The sequence below is a fragment of the Akebia trifoliata genome, chromosome 8 (assembly GCF_017979445.1).
Source record: "Akebia trifoliata isolate Shusen 1 chromosome 8, ASM1797944v1, whole genome shotgun sequence".
Classification (NCBI taxonomy): domain Eukaryota; kingdom Viridiplantae; phylum Streptophyta; class Magnoliopsida; order Ranunculales; family Lardizabalaceae; genus Akebia; species Akebia trifoliata.
The window spans coordinates 12,862,537-12,878,269 of NC_141382.1; the positions used below are offsets into that span (position 1 = coordinate 12,862,537).

Genomic DNA, 15,733 nt, shown 5'->3' on the forward strand with positions numbered 1-15,733 from the left:
GTTCACGTAGAAGAGATTGAATCCATGTCAACTCAGTTGTAGCAATAGCCACTCCTCTATATTCGGATTCAGTATTGGACCTGGAGACGGTCTTTTGTTTGCGGGCACTCCAAGATATAAGGTTTGGACTTAGAAAGATGCAATATCCACTAGTAAAACGACGATCATCTAGACAACCAGCCTAATCCGCATCAGAGAAAGCACTCAAGGCAAAAGATTTTGATGGTCGTAGGTGAAGACCATAATGAGTTGTATTCTTGAGATTACACAAAATACGTTTAACATCATTCCAATGCTCTTCAGAGGGATTCTGCATGAATTGACACACCTTACTGACAGAGAATGCAATGTTTGGTCTAGTAAGAGTGAGATATTGTAAAGCACCAACAACACTCCGATATTGACTGGTTTTGCTCCATCCATTTTAGTTTTTCGCAGTAGATCAACTGTGTACTTCCGTTGAGAGAGGAACAAGCTGGTGGCACTACGATGTGCCTCAATACCCAGAAAGTAACTCAAAGAGCCGAGATCTTTGATGGCAAAAGTGGATTGGAGCTGTGAGATAAGATCCTGAATGCAATCCATATTAGACCCAGTGATAATGATGTCATCAACGTAGACAAGCATATAAATCATAAACTGAGGCGTGAATTTGATAAATAAGGAGCTATCTACTTTAGAATCAAGAAAGCCAATTTTTTGAAGAAAAGAACTGAGCCGATGATACCAAGCTCTCGGTGCCTGTTTAAGACCATAAAGAGACTTATGCAATCGACACATGTGATTAGGGAAGCGAGGATCAGTGAACCCAGGAGGTTGTTTCATATACACCTCCTCATCAAGGACGCCATGAAGAAAGGCATTTTGAACGTCCAACTGATGTAGCGGCCATCCTTTAGACAAGGCAATACTCAGAACAGTGCGAATAGTGCATGGTTTAACAATCGGATTGAATGTTTCACCGTAATCAAAGCCTTCTTGTTGATTAAAGCCCTTAGCAACAAGACGGGCTTTGTAACGCTTAATGGACCCATCAGGTTTTCTTTTTAATTTGAAGACCCATTTACTACCCACATTATTCAACTTTGGAGTAGAGGGAACTAAGCTCCAAGTACCATTATGTATGAGTGCATTAATCTTTGTTACCATGACAAACTGCCAATTGGAATCACCATTGGCTTGAGAAAAACATGTGGGCTCATCAAGAACATCATCAGGGAGAGGGTGTTTGGTGTCAGTGAAAGCTTTGGGCTTAAAGACACCCATTTTTCCTCTTGTAATCATAACATAGTCATTTTGCACCATAGGGGGAACATGAGATGATGGTAATGGCGACTCGATTGGATCATGTTGGTGATTTAGGGGAGGGTGGTTGGTTGGAGGGGAATGTGAATGGTTAGAAGGTGAAGAGGTGAGTGGTCGAGAAGCACGAGATGATGAGGGTAATATAGGGGAAATAGGTGGCGAGGAAATGGGTGGCAAAATGGGTGATTGTAGAGGGAAGCTATGTGGCATAGTGGTGTTCAAGGGTAACAAGGGTTGTGGGGGTGGTGCAGATATGGGAAAGGAAGGATGACGTAAAATAGGCGAAGTGCTATTCTTCAAAGTCACAAATGGGAAGGTCCCTTCATCAAATACAACGTGACGGGAAATGTACAAACGATTTGTGGGTAAGTGAAGGCATCGATAACCTTTATGAGAAGGACTATACCCAAGAAACACACAAGGGAGGGAACGAGACTGAAGCTTGTTAGTGTTGTAAGGGCAAAGGTATGGATAACAAGTGCACCCAAAGACACGAAGAGTAGTGTAATCAGGATTTTTGTTGAATAAGACTTCAAGGGGAGACTTGTTATGAAGGACCGAAGAGGGGAGGCGATTCACCAAATAGCAAGCAGTTTGAAAAGCATCGGCCCAATAGTTATAAGGAGCAGAGGCAGTAGCCATAAGGGTAAGTCCTGTCTTGACAATGTGTCGATGACGACGTTCTGCTAAGCCGTTTTGTTGAGAAGTGTGTGGGCATGAGAACTGATGGGTAATGCCATGAGAATCAAAAAAGGACTTGAATTTACAAAATTCCCCAGCATTGTTAGATTGAAAGACTTTGATCTTTCGACTGAGTAAATTCTCAATTTTGGTTTTAAATGAAATAAACACTGTCAAAGCATCAGATTAATGAGATAAGGGAAAAATCCAAACATATCAACTAAAAGCATCCATAAAAAGCAAGTAATATCTAAAACCATCACGAGATATAAAAGGTAAAGGACCCCAAATATCATAAACAATTAACTCCAGTGGAGATTTATAAATGGTTAAACTAGAAATAAATGGAAGTTTGTGACTCTTGCTAACTTGACAGGAAGAACAAAAACTAGACTTTTTGGTCCTAATAGGAAGAGAATGAGATGCTACAATAGCTTTAACAGTCTTCATCATAGGGTGCCCAAGACGTTGATGCCAAATGTCCATGGAGGTACGTTCACCAATGAAGGCGGATGGGAAGTTAGGAGATGGTGGAGTGTTATGATAGCATCCTAGTGAGTAGAAACCTCCCTTACTCGGCCCTTGAAGAACTACCTTCCCCGTGCATCGATCCTTAACAACAAAAAAGGTTGGGTGAAACTCAAAGATAACATTATTATCAGAAGTAAATTTAGAGACTGATAATAAGTTTGTCGAAATTTTAGGAACATGAAGAATGTTGTCAAGAATGAAGGTTTTATTGTCATGGGTGAAGGTGGACTTACCAACATGAGATATGGAAAGGTTAGAGCCATTACCAACACGCAACTGATCCGGACCATCATACTCGGAGCGGATGTGAAGATTGTTCAAATTAGAGGTAACATGATTAGTAGCACTGCTGTCAGGATACCAGTTGATGTCAGATGAGGAGGAATGAGCAGCAACATAGGCAGCAACATTAGGTGTTGCAGATGAAGGATGATAACTCTGATCAAACTTGTACCAACATGTCCCTGCTGTGTGGTTCTTGCGACCACATAATTGACAAGGGCCAGCCTATGGGGTTGGATGATGAGGACGTTATCCTTGGTAATTACGACCATTGTTACGACCATGATTGCGTCCACGTTGTTGATTTTGTTGGCCTTTTGTGTAGGGTGGAGGGCTATGAGGACCACGTTTGGTGGTAGCAACATTAGCCAGCGGGGATGTTGATAGTACAACATGTTGTGAATTAAGGCGCATCTCAAAAGCCATTAGATGGGCTTGAAAGTCATCCATGGGTAAATCCTCAAGAGTAGCAATCAAGGAAGTCACAACAGCGTCGTATGTAGAGTCGAGGCCATTGAGAATACACTGCTGTAAATCAGATTCTGGCATTGGATGATTGGACGTAGTAAGGCTATCGACGAGTTGTTTTGCTCGAAAAATAATCTGACATAGATTGACTACCTTTTCGTATGGTCTGTAGCTCGCGTCGGAGGTGTATGAGGTGAGCACGAGAGCGTGAGGCAAATTGTTTCTCAAGTGCGAGCCAAACCGCACGAGTGGTGGTGTGTCCAACAACTTGAGCAAGCACAGGTTCTGTGAGAGATGACAAAAGCCAGCCAAGAAGTATTTGATCTTGTTTCTGCCAAGTGAGATAGGCGGGATTGATGGAGCCATCACCATTGGGGAGCATACGAGGGGGACAATGGAGAGACCCATCAACGTAGCCCTCTAAGTCACAGCCGATTAGTAAAGGCATGAATTGAGAATGTCATAGCAAGTAATTATTCCGGTCAAGTTTAACAGAAATGAGGTGGTGAATGAGTGAGGGAAGGAGAATGAAGAGGGAGGGCATTAGGAAATGGTGTTTGAAGGATGGGGGTGGAACAGGATGTCTGTGTGGGAGAACTCTCAACCACTTTGTTTGAGTTGGAAGAATTGGCAGCCATAGGTGGTGAAGAAAGATTGATTGATTGCTCTGATACCAAGTGAAACAATGAATACCCTGTAATGTCTTCCTCTCTTGCTATCATTGAAGAGAGGAGAGCTTTATTTATAGAAGATACATTCCTCTTATGGGAGATTTACACAGTGTATACTTTCTATAAACATAATGTCAAAGAGAGAAAGTTTCCTTATTACATAGATTCCTAAATAAACATTCCTAACACAGAGATATCAAAGAGGGCTCTCATATGGCAGCAACATCTAGGAGATCCTATAATGCAGGATTCTCGTGATTACCTTCTATAAACTCAATGACCCTTAGCAAGATTACGATCCTTACTAAACTATAAAGCTAGTTCTGTCTCAACATATTATACCCACTGATTTCTCACAAAAATTTTCACATGGCATCAGATTGCTACCACATTAAAATTCAACCATCATTCCATCTAATCAAAATAAATAAAATGAGAATAAAGTCATTACTTGCAAAGGAAGATAAATATCATAATATAAAAGATCTCTGTACTTTTCAAACTTTGCTTCACACAAGAGTCCAGAGAGAGAGAGAGAGAAGATTTAAGAGTTGCTGCTCCACAAATACAGAAGAGATGTTTCACACATCTTTGAATAAATTTCCTTCCCTTGTTTTCTTTGAAGGTTACCAAAGAGAGGTCCTTTTTGCCTCTACCTTCAATCTCTTTTTTTAATGATCAAACACTCTTCTATGTTGGTACTGTGATTATTAGAAAAAAAAAAAAAAGATGAAGTTTTTTAAAAGATCAAATGAGAGAATTGTGGAAAGTGGTGGAAAAGACCTTGACATGATGAGTTGAAATCATAAATTTTGTTTTTGTTTTTCTGTCCTTGCAAGTTTAAAATGAAAGAGATAAGAGAGAAAGAGAGAGAGAGAGGGTTCTATTAAAGATTATGAAGGTAGTCAGTGATAGGTTTGATGGAAGAGAAACAAAAAGAGATGATTGAAGTTATGAATTTCTCTTTTTCTAAGTTGTGGATGATGAGGACAAAATAAATAAAAAAGAAGATTAGAGGTAGATGGAAAAAAAAATGTATCTGTAAATTGTTATTGAAAACAATGTGATGAAGAGAGAAGGAGAAAGAGCATGATACGATAGAACTTGGGAGTAAAGGAAGGAGAGAGAGTTTGATAGCACTCAATTTCTAACTAAAAAAAGTCTCTTTCTTTCCTTTCTCTACTCCCAAATTCTATCCAATCATGCTCTTTATCTATCACATCATTTTCAATAATAATTTACAGACATTTTTTTTTCCATTTATTTCTAATATCATTTTTTCCTTTATTTTGTTTTCATCATCTACAACTTAAAAATAAAGAAATTCATAACTTCAATCATTTCTTTATCACTCTTCCATCAAATCCGTCACCGACTCCCTTCATCACTACCTCAAAAAGGTTAAAATTCGTTACTATTACAACATTTAACTCGGCGGCCCAAGTCTCACGTTTATTTGCACCGGCCCAATAAGCCCAAGAAAAAAATTCGACAGCCCAAGCCCAACGAACCACCGAAATGTTTTAAAAAAAAAAAACAAAAAAAAAAACCTTCAACCTTCTTTACCGTTTTCATTCTCAGGCACCTCAATGAAAACGAAACCAGCAACCAGCAGATCAAAAGCTCACGTTCTATCGAAGAAGCTTTTCGTTTATGTCGCATTTAGGAAGAGAAGAAACCTCACATTCAATCGAAGAAGTTTCCTTCTCAGTCATTTTTACGGATTTTTGAGTTCGAAGTTTCTTCCATTTCAATCGAAATCAAAAATCCCTCTTGATTTGATTCGATTAAACCAGACACTCGAGACGGTCTCTCAATCTCCCATTTGAAACCGAACGATCTCTCAATCTCACATTTCGGATCAATAACTCACTTCTTCAATGGGTTTTTAATCTCTCAGAGCTCAAATCGAAGAAGAAATCAGAGCTCAAGTCGAAAACCCTAAGAAGTGAAGCTCACTTATCAGTGCCTCCGATCAAACCACTTCAAATCTCATCTGTAAGTCTATCTCTCTCAAAAACCCTTAAAAAAAATCCTAAAAACGATTCTAGAATGCTAATTTGAACTTTAATAATCATGCTATTCATTTGTTCCTCTGTTGATGTTTGTTCCTTTGTTCATGTGTTGTTTCTTACTATGTTTGCTTGAAAGGTTCATGCATGAATCATGAAAATTCATAGCATTTGGCTAAGTAATGTCGCCTTTTGCTGAAAACAAATCCACTATAAAACCTACAGGTATTTAGATAACTAGGCTTTGACATTGAACTCAATTAGATTTGTGATGAAGTATGAATTTTTAAACTTAGTATGTTACTATTAATTTAATTTGTCTGAGTCTGCCTAAGAAGGAACAATGAAGTATGAACATTACCAGAATTAGGATAACAATTTAAGGGTTTGGCAACCAAAAACTTTGGAGTGCAGTCTAATTCAACACTTAGAAGAATTAAGATGTTTAAAACAGTAAAAATTTAGGATAAATAGTTGAAAAAATGTCCAAATATTTGATAAGGAAATCTTTTCTATGTTCTGATGGTCTACATCACGATATAGATTGTGTTATCAAGGGTAGTAACCAATGGTTAAAATGGAATTTCTTTAGGGATTTTCCAATGTGTAGTTCTCCCATGTACAACACCTTATCCTACTATTGAGGCCGACAAGTTGAATCCTATTTCACCATTTATAATCTCAGTTTGAGAGGGAAAAAAGAGAACTTATAATCTTGATGATATTACTTGTGCTCATGATATGAACACCAAAAACATAAGCCTCTAGAGAAGGAAAGAGATTTACAATAAAATTCATTATACTTAAAATAAAAACCCATACAATTAATAAATTTTTTTTAATCTTTTGTACACAACCAAGAAGTTCAGGATTTCCTACTTTTGGTTCAATTCTGCAGATTTCTTTCCTTCCAGGCACATGTTAGGGGACATCAGGTTTGTAAGCAATATAAAAAGGTCATCTGGTCTGTTAGTATTGTTGAAAATGCTATATTGCTTTGGTGGCGAAAAGGAGCTGGATTGCAAGGTTTTGGAGCTGGCAAAGCAATTGAAAACGCCCAATCTGAAATTGGGAAGACTGATGAGTATGAGTTTCTGCGTCTTGGTCGGAAACAGAAAGTTGCTGGTGTAGAGAAGTCTCTAGCAAGATTTCAATCCATGGTTCGTTACCCGGAAGCATATGATCAGTATATGAGACTGGTTACAAATTTTCAGAAATTGAAGGTAATTATGCACTTCTATGGTAACTTTCTTTAAATCTTCGCTATTATCTAGCTTATGCTACTTAATTTTGCTTGGTACTGCGGTCTTGCTTTTTTATTTTATTTTAAAGTATCCTTTTATAATTGATTAGAAGCTTTTTTTCTAACCAGTATTCCATTTTTTTTAACTCTACACATGATCATGTTCAACGTGCTCTTGAAATTCAACTTGGGTGATTGCATTTCAGAGTGCAGGACATTTTTTTTACATTTTTTTTTCAAGCATTGTGTTGCTTCTGTTTTCTTTCTGCTATTAATTTCAGGGCATATGCCACATTTTCTCTTCAATACTTCAAGGTGCTAATGTTCATTAACGGTATGAGGTTTGTGAGTGATGATCCCTCAAACTAGTTTCAAAACCCAACTTCATCCAATGATCACTAACCAACTTGCAACAATTATAAAAACAAAGTCTTATCCCAAAGATTTGGAGAACCATCAACCCACTTTTCTATCTCAAAAAAGGGGGCACATTTTTCATTGTGATCTTGATCAGATTTTGCCTTTAATATTTATTAAGTGTGATTTGAGGCTGTGATTGTCTTTTACAAGGCACATAGTTACAAGAATTCCATTGAACATATTACAACTGTTTACAATATATAAATAAATTCATCACACAATATATATATATTGGTAGTTGTTGGATTTTAGTTGGTTTGTGTGGTGTTATACCTGTCTTGAAATAGGTTATAGTCAGAATTTTGTTAGTGTGGGTTATTATCCTACATTGATCATAATTGTGCATGTCCAACTCCAAACAATCTCTACTTCAAAAATGGTGCTCTAAACTCCTTTAAAGACTAGCAACAATCTCATGATCCTCTCTTTGCTTAAGAACACTCTATGATCCCACTATTGTTCGACCCTGTTTCTTCTTCCTAAGTAATACTGAATCTGTTAGGTTTTGCATTTTAATATCTAATGACTCATTCAATTCTGTTTCTATGCCTCGCTTGTGCTTTTATTTAATTGTCGTGATAGAGACGGTTGTCTACAAAACTACAAATGCCTCACATAGCTCAGTTGGTTTGACACATTGTGAAAAAACTTTGAGGTCATGGGTTCAAACCTCAGAGTTGGGATTGTCCAATATGTATGAATTTTAAACTGTAGCTAATTGAGGTGAATTATCCTTTTAGACTATTTACGTTGATAATTAATTATAGATCTATGTTCATAAGAGGCTTTGGATTAGAGGATTAGAATTGTTTGGGTGGTGTGCATATAGAGATGATGAGTCATGTACCCAGCCCCCACCTGTAAGAGATCCAAATAGGTTCAGAAAAAGTCCGAATTTGGTTTTTATGAGTTTGAGATATGCTTAACGTCCTTACTGTTCATTTATAACATTGAAAGTCTAAAACACTTGATAACTTGTTCCCTTCCCACACCAACCAAGACTCACTTGACCTGTTTTGAGTCCTTTGTTATCATATTTTAATGCTAGGCCTTAATCTTCTGTTCTTAGAGTAAAACTTATGGCATAGATCACAATGAATGGCAAAAGTATAGCTGCCGAATATTTTTTCGACAAGGCCCAATTCGATGGACCAATTCGACAGTCGAGAAATATAAATGGTGGGTGAGGAGGACTAGATGTATGGTTTAATGGGTATATTTGAATGATTGGATGCATATATAACTAACTCAAGATTCTATGGATTTGGACAAGGTCCAATTCGATGGACCAATTCGACGGTCGAGACTGTCGAATGGTCCCATAATTCGATGGTTTTGGACCATCGAATTTTGAAAATTTTCACGTAGTGTTCACATATTTCATGTTAGAGGGTGATGTTGATTTTTGGTGAGACTTGATTATGAGGACAAGAGACATGAACCAGATGAAATAGCTACAGTTTGAGGAAGTCTTCTATGAGAAGTACTTCCCGAAGGCGATGCAGGATTAGAGGATAAGAGAATCCATGGACTTGGTATAGAAGACTCTGACAACAGCAAAATACAAAGCTAAGTTTGCAAATCTTTCACGTTTTGCATCCCACTTGATTGCTATAGACGAGTTTAGGATTGATCAATTTAGACATGTTCTGAGGCCTACCATCCAAGAGAAGCTTGTGGCGATTAGAATCAATACCTATGCAAAGATGGTTGATAAAACCCTATTAGTAGAGAGTGAGTTTGAGACCATCAAGAAGATATGAGAGTAAGGAAAGACCTACAGGGATGGACAACTACGAGTTGAGTAGAGCAAGGGGCAGAAGACTACACCACAATATCGACTAGGTTAGGGGCAAATTATGGGAGGCTAGTTGATCGGAGGTCGGGACAACTGGTGTACTGTATATAGAATCCTCTATGTATATAACCACTGTGTTTTTTGGAATTTCTATATGAAGATTAACTTCAAAACAATTTGCTTACCAAGTAAATGGACCTCAAATCTCTATGAACTAAATGAAATGGACCTCTACCTGACTTTCCAAATTATTTTCATACAAAAGTGTGAATATACAACTAGTTTTGGCATGTGCAATTCTCTCTTTTGAAAGTTTTCCTCTTAGTTATTGTATACATATTTCTATGCTTAGAATTATAGTCATTGTACATATGTATATATGTATCTCTAATGGAAAGGAAATGTACATGTATATATAACAATAAAACAGAACAAGAGACTCCATTTGGTGGTTAATACATTGCTTTTGAAACAAATGAATTAGTCGTTATATAATTTCTTTAAGAAATATCTAAAATGCATATATAATAATAAAATAGATACTCATGTACAGGTTTTTTTGGGATTTCGCTCTTTGAGATTTGTGTACTTTATTTATCCCAAAATAAGCCTGTATTTACCATTATGATATATCATTTAATTTGCAAGGAACAAGAGGAATTGTTTAGAGGGCAATTCACTACGTCTTTAATTTGGCTAGGCAAGTGATGATTAGTAGTTGTTTAACTGTGATGGTTTTTTGTCAAGTAAATGTTAGTCTCATTGTTTCCGACATGAATATGAATGGTTTATAACTTCTGGATCCTGTTTTTTTTTTTTTTTCTGATTTACTAATATGAATGTATTGTACCTTGTACACTGGCCAGCCAAATTGAAGGAATGGGCTTATATGCTGTGCCTAATGAAGAAGACTTCAAAGAGTTGGACATGGAGTCAACATGGGCTGGAATGGATAAATGTTTGGATATGGGGATATGTAAGTCCATTGGAGTGAGCAATTTCTCTTGTAGAAAGATTGAATGGCTGTTAGAACATGCATCGGTCCCACCAACCATGAATCAGGTACCATCGATTCCATGGGTTCCTATGATCGACACATACATCATCATCATCATCATCTTGTGAAGGATCTAACACCGAAGTCACTTTTGGAGTTAATGAATGTGAACATATATTGTGATGATAGAACAGTGAAGAGCACTGACAAAAGAGCAGGAATGTGCAGTAGCTTGCATTCACGAACAAGAGAGTATCCCTGGACTCATCAACTTCCTTCAAGCCTCTCATTCAAACAAAGATAGCCCAATCTCAGTGTATGCTCTCCACCTTGTTGAACTCAATGGTGCAAATGCCATGTTTATAACTCATGACAGCCATCTTAGATCTTCCAGTATGCCCGCTCCAACTTCATGGTAAAGGCCTTGAAGATCTATGAGCAAACACATAATCACTATGGTAGCATTCAGGCATTCACAGCTGTGTCCCTTTACAACACGATGTACCGTGATATTTGTGAACTTGCACTAGAAAAAAAGGCATCGCTCATTATTGTTCCCTTCCACAAGCCAGGATGGAGAGAGTATACTCAATATAATGCATCTCACATGGTGAATTCTAGCCTCCTGGCCAATGCACCTTGTTCGGTTGGAATCCTTGTTGATCAAAACCCACACATGAATGTTCTGCCCCGTTCCTTGGCCCCCTCAATGAACCATGTTGCTGTTATTTTCATGGTTGGAGCGGAATCTCGTGAAGTGTTGTCCTATGCAGATTTCATTGCTAGGAAGCCGAGCACTAGCCTCACTATGGTACAGTTCCTTTTGGCTGATAACATCAACAACAACTATGATGATGAGAAGGAGATGAAGTTAGATGATGAATTTGTGGGACAGTTCATGATGAAACGCTAGTGATTGATAGAATCAATTTTCAATTTTGTTGATGTTAAAAACATGTTCATATTAACCCATTTATGTCATCAAACAAACATGAGTATTTCATGGAAAATCATTGTTTTTATACAGGTATAATATACAGGGATTTGAAACGTGAAAATGTATTACCTCCAGCGAGTTCCAGATTGGGCGAGTTCTAGCTGGGGACCTAATAATTTTTTTTTAAAAGAACACCCTATAGCGACCGTAGCTAAAGGCTTAATATATATATATATATAGGGTGACATTCCTACGACACACATTGTGACTCACATCGCGACAAATCATTCATGCCGTCGGATACGTGCAAGATCTGTGCATGAGATCGTTTCAAACTTTAAAAACAAGGATCTTTTCGTTATTACAATTACCTCCCCGAAAAAAAAAAACAAATCTAATTTACAAAACTTCGTCTTCGTCAGTTCTTCTTCTTCCGAATGATTAATTCTCTGCCCTCTGCGTTCGAAGACGACGATGACCACGACAGATTTCTCATCTTCTTTGATCTCTCCCTGCTTCTTTTTCACGCTCATCATCTCTCAGGCGATCTGTTGGAAACGAATGTGTAGAGACAGTCAATCGATCTCTTCTCTTTTATCTCTATTAATGGAGACGACGACGATAGAATCTCTTCTCTCTTTTGGAAACACATCTAATAACTCGATCTCTTCTCCCTTTCGGCTAAATCACTTATTTCGATCTCTTCTCTCTTATCTCTACAACTAGATTTGGGCGACGGTGACTCGACCGAACTTCTATCGTCTTCTTTGTTCCGCTGCTACTAAGAAAATTTTCAATCTCATTCAAACCCTCCTCTCTCGTCTTCTTCGTTTCTCTGCTGGTAAGAAAATTTTCATCTCGACAAACCCTCCTCTCTCATGCGATTTAATTTGTTTCTATTGTTGTTGTTAATTTGATAGACTTTAAATGCTGATGTTTGAGTTCTATCTTCAATTTGGATGTGATTCTGAAAATAAAATTTGTTGACAGATGTGTGGTTTTGAATGCTAAAGAGGCAGAGGATAGATATATACCTAGTTGAAAAAGGTTTCGAAAAATTGTCCTGCATCTATTTTGAATTAGACTATGTTATTGAATAATCTATTTTGAATTGTTTGTTAGACTCTTGGAAATAAATGTTTGTTTGAAAACCAACTATTCGACGATTTGCCTCTTTGAAGTTTAACTGCACTATACACCACAACTTTTACTTGTTTAAGATGAGCAGTAATGTCTGATGAATGGAACTGTTTTTCTGAATAATTTTACCAATGAGGAAATACAACATGCTTGGTTCAATATGGGGCTGCTGTTTATTCCTTTGATGTTCTTTAAATGCTGTTAGTTCCTTTGATGATCTTTAAATGATGAGGAAATACAACAAAAAACTATGCTGCAGCTGTAGTTGTGTATATTGAACTAGTTTGCTTGTGTATTAATCCATTTGAGTACATTTTGGAGTGTCATCTCATCCTCATCCTCATCAAAGCGTTGTATAAAAAATTTGGGGTCTGTTGAAGAAATCCCATTCCTCCATTCATTCCGGTCTAAATCATAGTTCTGTTAGTTGAATTTTGTTAATTTGAATATCATACCGTAGTTGATCTTTTAGCAACCATTGGCACCCCTATGTGCACCATCTCTATTATGGCTATGAAATTTTAGTTCCCTTTCCAAGATGGAGAATGGAGAATGGGGCATATATTTACTTTTCAAAAAAAAATAAAAATGGGGCATATGTTCAACAGTGTTGTCTCTTGTTGGTTGCTATTCATTGGAGTTGCAACAATCAGGTAATGCAATCCCTATATTGTTTTTGTTTTGTTTTATTTTGTTTGTTTTTTGTTTTTTAAATAAGTGAGATATAATGTTATATTAGGGGAATAAAGTTGTAAGCATCAAGGTTTAAAATCTTGTTTAAGTGTAATGTTTAGGTCTGGAGAAAAATTAAAACAGTCCTGATTTGAAACATTCTCAAAAGTTGACTGAATTTCTTCTACAACATAAATTGAGTTTTTTCTAGATAGCTGGATATGTAGGATATGTAGGATGATTAAGAGTGATAACTCTATTATTTTTGGTTTCACATGATTGGATTTTGAGAAAACTCTATTATTTTTAATAAGTCATTTATCTGATTGTTGATTTTGTTTGTTTATGATAACAATGTTATAGAAGAAGTTGAAAAATGTTATAGAACCAAGGACCATTTGATAAACATTGTCACAAATCTAAAGCTTTCAAGTTGTAGATTTTAGTTTTTAAATTTTTGAATTTGTTTATGAGTATTAATGTTGAAGAGTTATTAAAGTCTCGTGTCTAAACCTCTAAATTATTTGGAACCCTAGCTCTATGTAGGTTTATTTGCTGTGTACAATTTTTAATATATGTTCTTGTATGTACATGTTGTTCATATCAACTTCCATAGCTTATTTCCTCAATTCTTAGTCATTTATTGATGATCTTGTTTGCCAGCAAGGTCAAGATTCTAACATTAAAATGGTTGCAAATTTGTATGGTTTGCAGCACAAAAGGGGTTGGTACAACAGCGTTGGATTCTTCGGAGTTTCAGTCACCTGAAGATGGTATTGTCGTTCCTCTTGGCAAACCAAAAGAGCAACAGAGTGCCAAGGTGTTATGTTCAATTGTGATAGTGTTTCATCCTTTTAGAGAGGGCCTTTACTATAGTGTTTTAACGTTTTTTTTTAATTTTTTTATTAAGATTGACTAGATCACTGATTCCACGTTCACTATTGCAACTTTTCCTTATAAATGGATTACATTGGAGGTTTGTGTTCTGTTTTATTTTAGATTCTCACTACCAATCTGACTCTGGATTATGTATAGATAGGGTTGTTTCGTGTAAACTTTAGCTTCCTTCTATTTGGAATTAAAACTGGTATTGCCTATCCAAAACGGAAGCAGAAAGTCAGGCTTTTGAGTATGCAAAGAGAAGTGAGCTCAATGTCGTAACAGTTTGTCCATCCCTTATCATCGGGCCAATGTTGCATTCCACAATGAATGCTAGTAGCTTGTTTCTTGTCAGACTTTTGAAAGGTATTTCCTCCTACTATAGCTATCATTCTTATATATGTAGTTACATTGACGGATATGGATATTTATTACTGTCAGCACCTTCATGTATCTATGTGACAACATCTCATGCTTTCTTATCGACTAATGTTTTCCTATGGAGATAGAACTCTGATGCTTATAATTATTCATTATTGCCAATAATCTATCAGATGGGTGTGAAACTCTGGAAAACAATGTCCGGATGATGGTAGACGTGTGTGATGTGGCTGAAGCCCTTATACTGGTGTATGAGAATCCTGAAGCAGAAGGGAGATATATTTGTACGGCATACACAACGACAATGATGCAGGATTTGGTTGATAAGTTGAAGAGCATGTATCCTAATTGCAATTACCCAAAGAAGTAAGTTATACATAAGAATCAAGATCAGGTAGGGTGTCCCATTCCTATAGAATAGGAACGATGTCTACGTGGCATGTTTTGGTTGGAGTTTCATTGGGCTCCTGACCAAACCGTTTATTAGATGGCATGCTGCCCGAGGTGTTTAATCTCTAACCAAAATGTGCCACGTAGACACCTTATGATGCTCTAGCATTGGAACACCATTCTGGATCGCGACTCGTTAAGTTAATATACTGGTAAGGGTCAGGTCAACTAGTCAATGTCCCATGTGTTCCAGGGGACCGTTTGGGCAACTGTGGACAATCCTTATTGTCTTCTTGCACAGCAACTTATTCTTATATTAGAATATGTGTCACCCGCTATTTATGAATGTATTTATGTCTCTCTTTGCAGAATTACAGGGGGAGATGAAGGTCATAAGCTGAGTTCAGAGAAATTGCAGAAGTTGGGATGGAAGTATAGGCCATTGGAAGAGAGCCTTGTAGACTCTGTTCTAAATTACCAGGAGAAAGGGATCTTGGACATACCATAGCTAATTTTGATGATATTATAACTAACGCTTATCGGATATTGGCTATTATATTTGGAATGATTTTGTAAATATTTCCTCGGAGTAAGGATATAGGATGATCTTCAATATATTTCAGGTTTACAAAACTGGGTCGAGTTGTTGTTATACTTATATCTAGATTTAATTATAGATTTATTTTATTTTGCTTTTTTATTCCATCTTATTATTATGACTTGTGGACAATTAGTTAATATCAATAAGCTCAAGATAGAGTTTGGCCTTTGATACCATGTGAAATTGATTAGTCATGAAAAGCATCAAGCACCCAAGACATATTCATATTCAATGGCTAAAATTCACCCCCGAAAAATATTCTAAATCTGATGCAAAAAAAAATCACAAATCAAACTGATTTTGGCTGTTTAGATATACATCGAGA

General features: G+C 36.9%; 1 protein-coding gene across 7 annotated transcripts; it reads left to right on the plus strand.

Annotated features, from left to right (window-relative positions):
• The first annotated feature begins 6,351 nt into the window (after positions 1 to 6,351).
• LOC147396171 (cinnamoyl-CoA reductase 1-like) lies at positions 6,352 to 15,510 on the plus strand. Of its 7 annotated transcripts, XM_086450036.1 has the most exons (7): positions 6,352 to 7,173; positions 10,278 to 12,186; positions 13,872 to 13,977; positions 14,068 to 14,133; positions 14,271 to 14,402; positions 14,591 to 14,783; positions 15,177 to 15,510. In XM_086450036.1, the coding sequence occupies exons 4-7, from the start codon at positions 14,118 to 14,120 to the stop codon at positions 15,313 to 15,315; spliced, it is 480 nt and encodes a 159-aa protein (XP_086306162.1). In that variant the 5' UTR covers positions 6,352 to 7,173; positions 10,278 to 12,186; positions 13,872 to 13,977; positions 14,068 to 14,117; the 3' UTR covers positions 15,316 to 15,510. The 7 variants fall into 7 exon arrangements, with proteins under 7 accessions (XP_086306162.1, XP_086306161.1, XP_086306163.1 ...); XM_086450035.1 differs by having other exon boundaries at positions 13,872 to 14,133; XM_086450037.1 differs by having other exon boundaries at positions 10,278 to 11,219; positions 13,872 to 14,133.
• Positions 15,511 to 15,733: the final 223 nt, after the last annotated feature.

Excerpts from the sequence above, each read along its gene's own strand:
- LOC147396171 (XM_086450035.1), top strand. Across the intron at positions 14,403-14,590 it reads TCTTGTCAGACTTTTGAAAG|ATGGGTGTGAAACTCTGGAA; the intron begins GTATTTCCTCCT and ends ATAATCTATCAG. Across the intron at positions 14,784-15,176 it reads AATTGCAATTACCCAAAGAA|AATTACAGGGGGAGATGAAG; the intron begins GTAAGTTATACA and ends CTCTCTTTGCAG.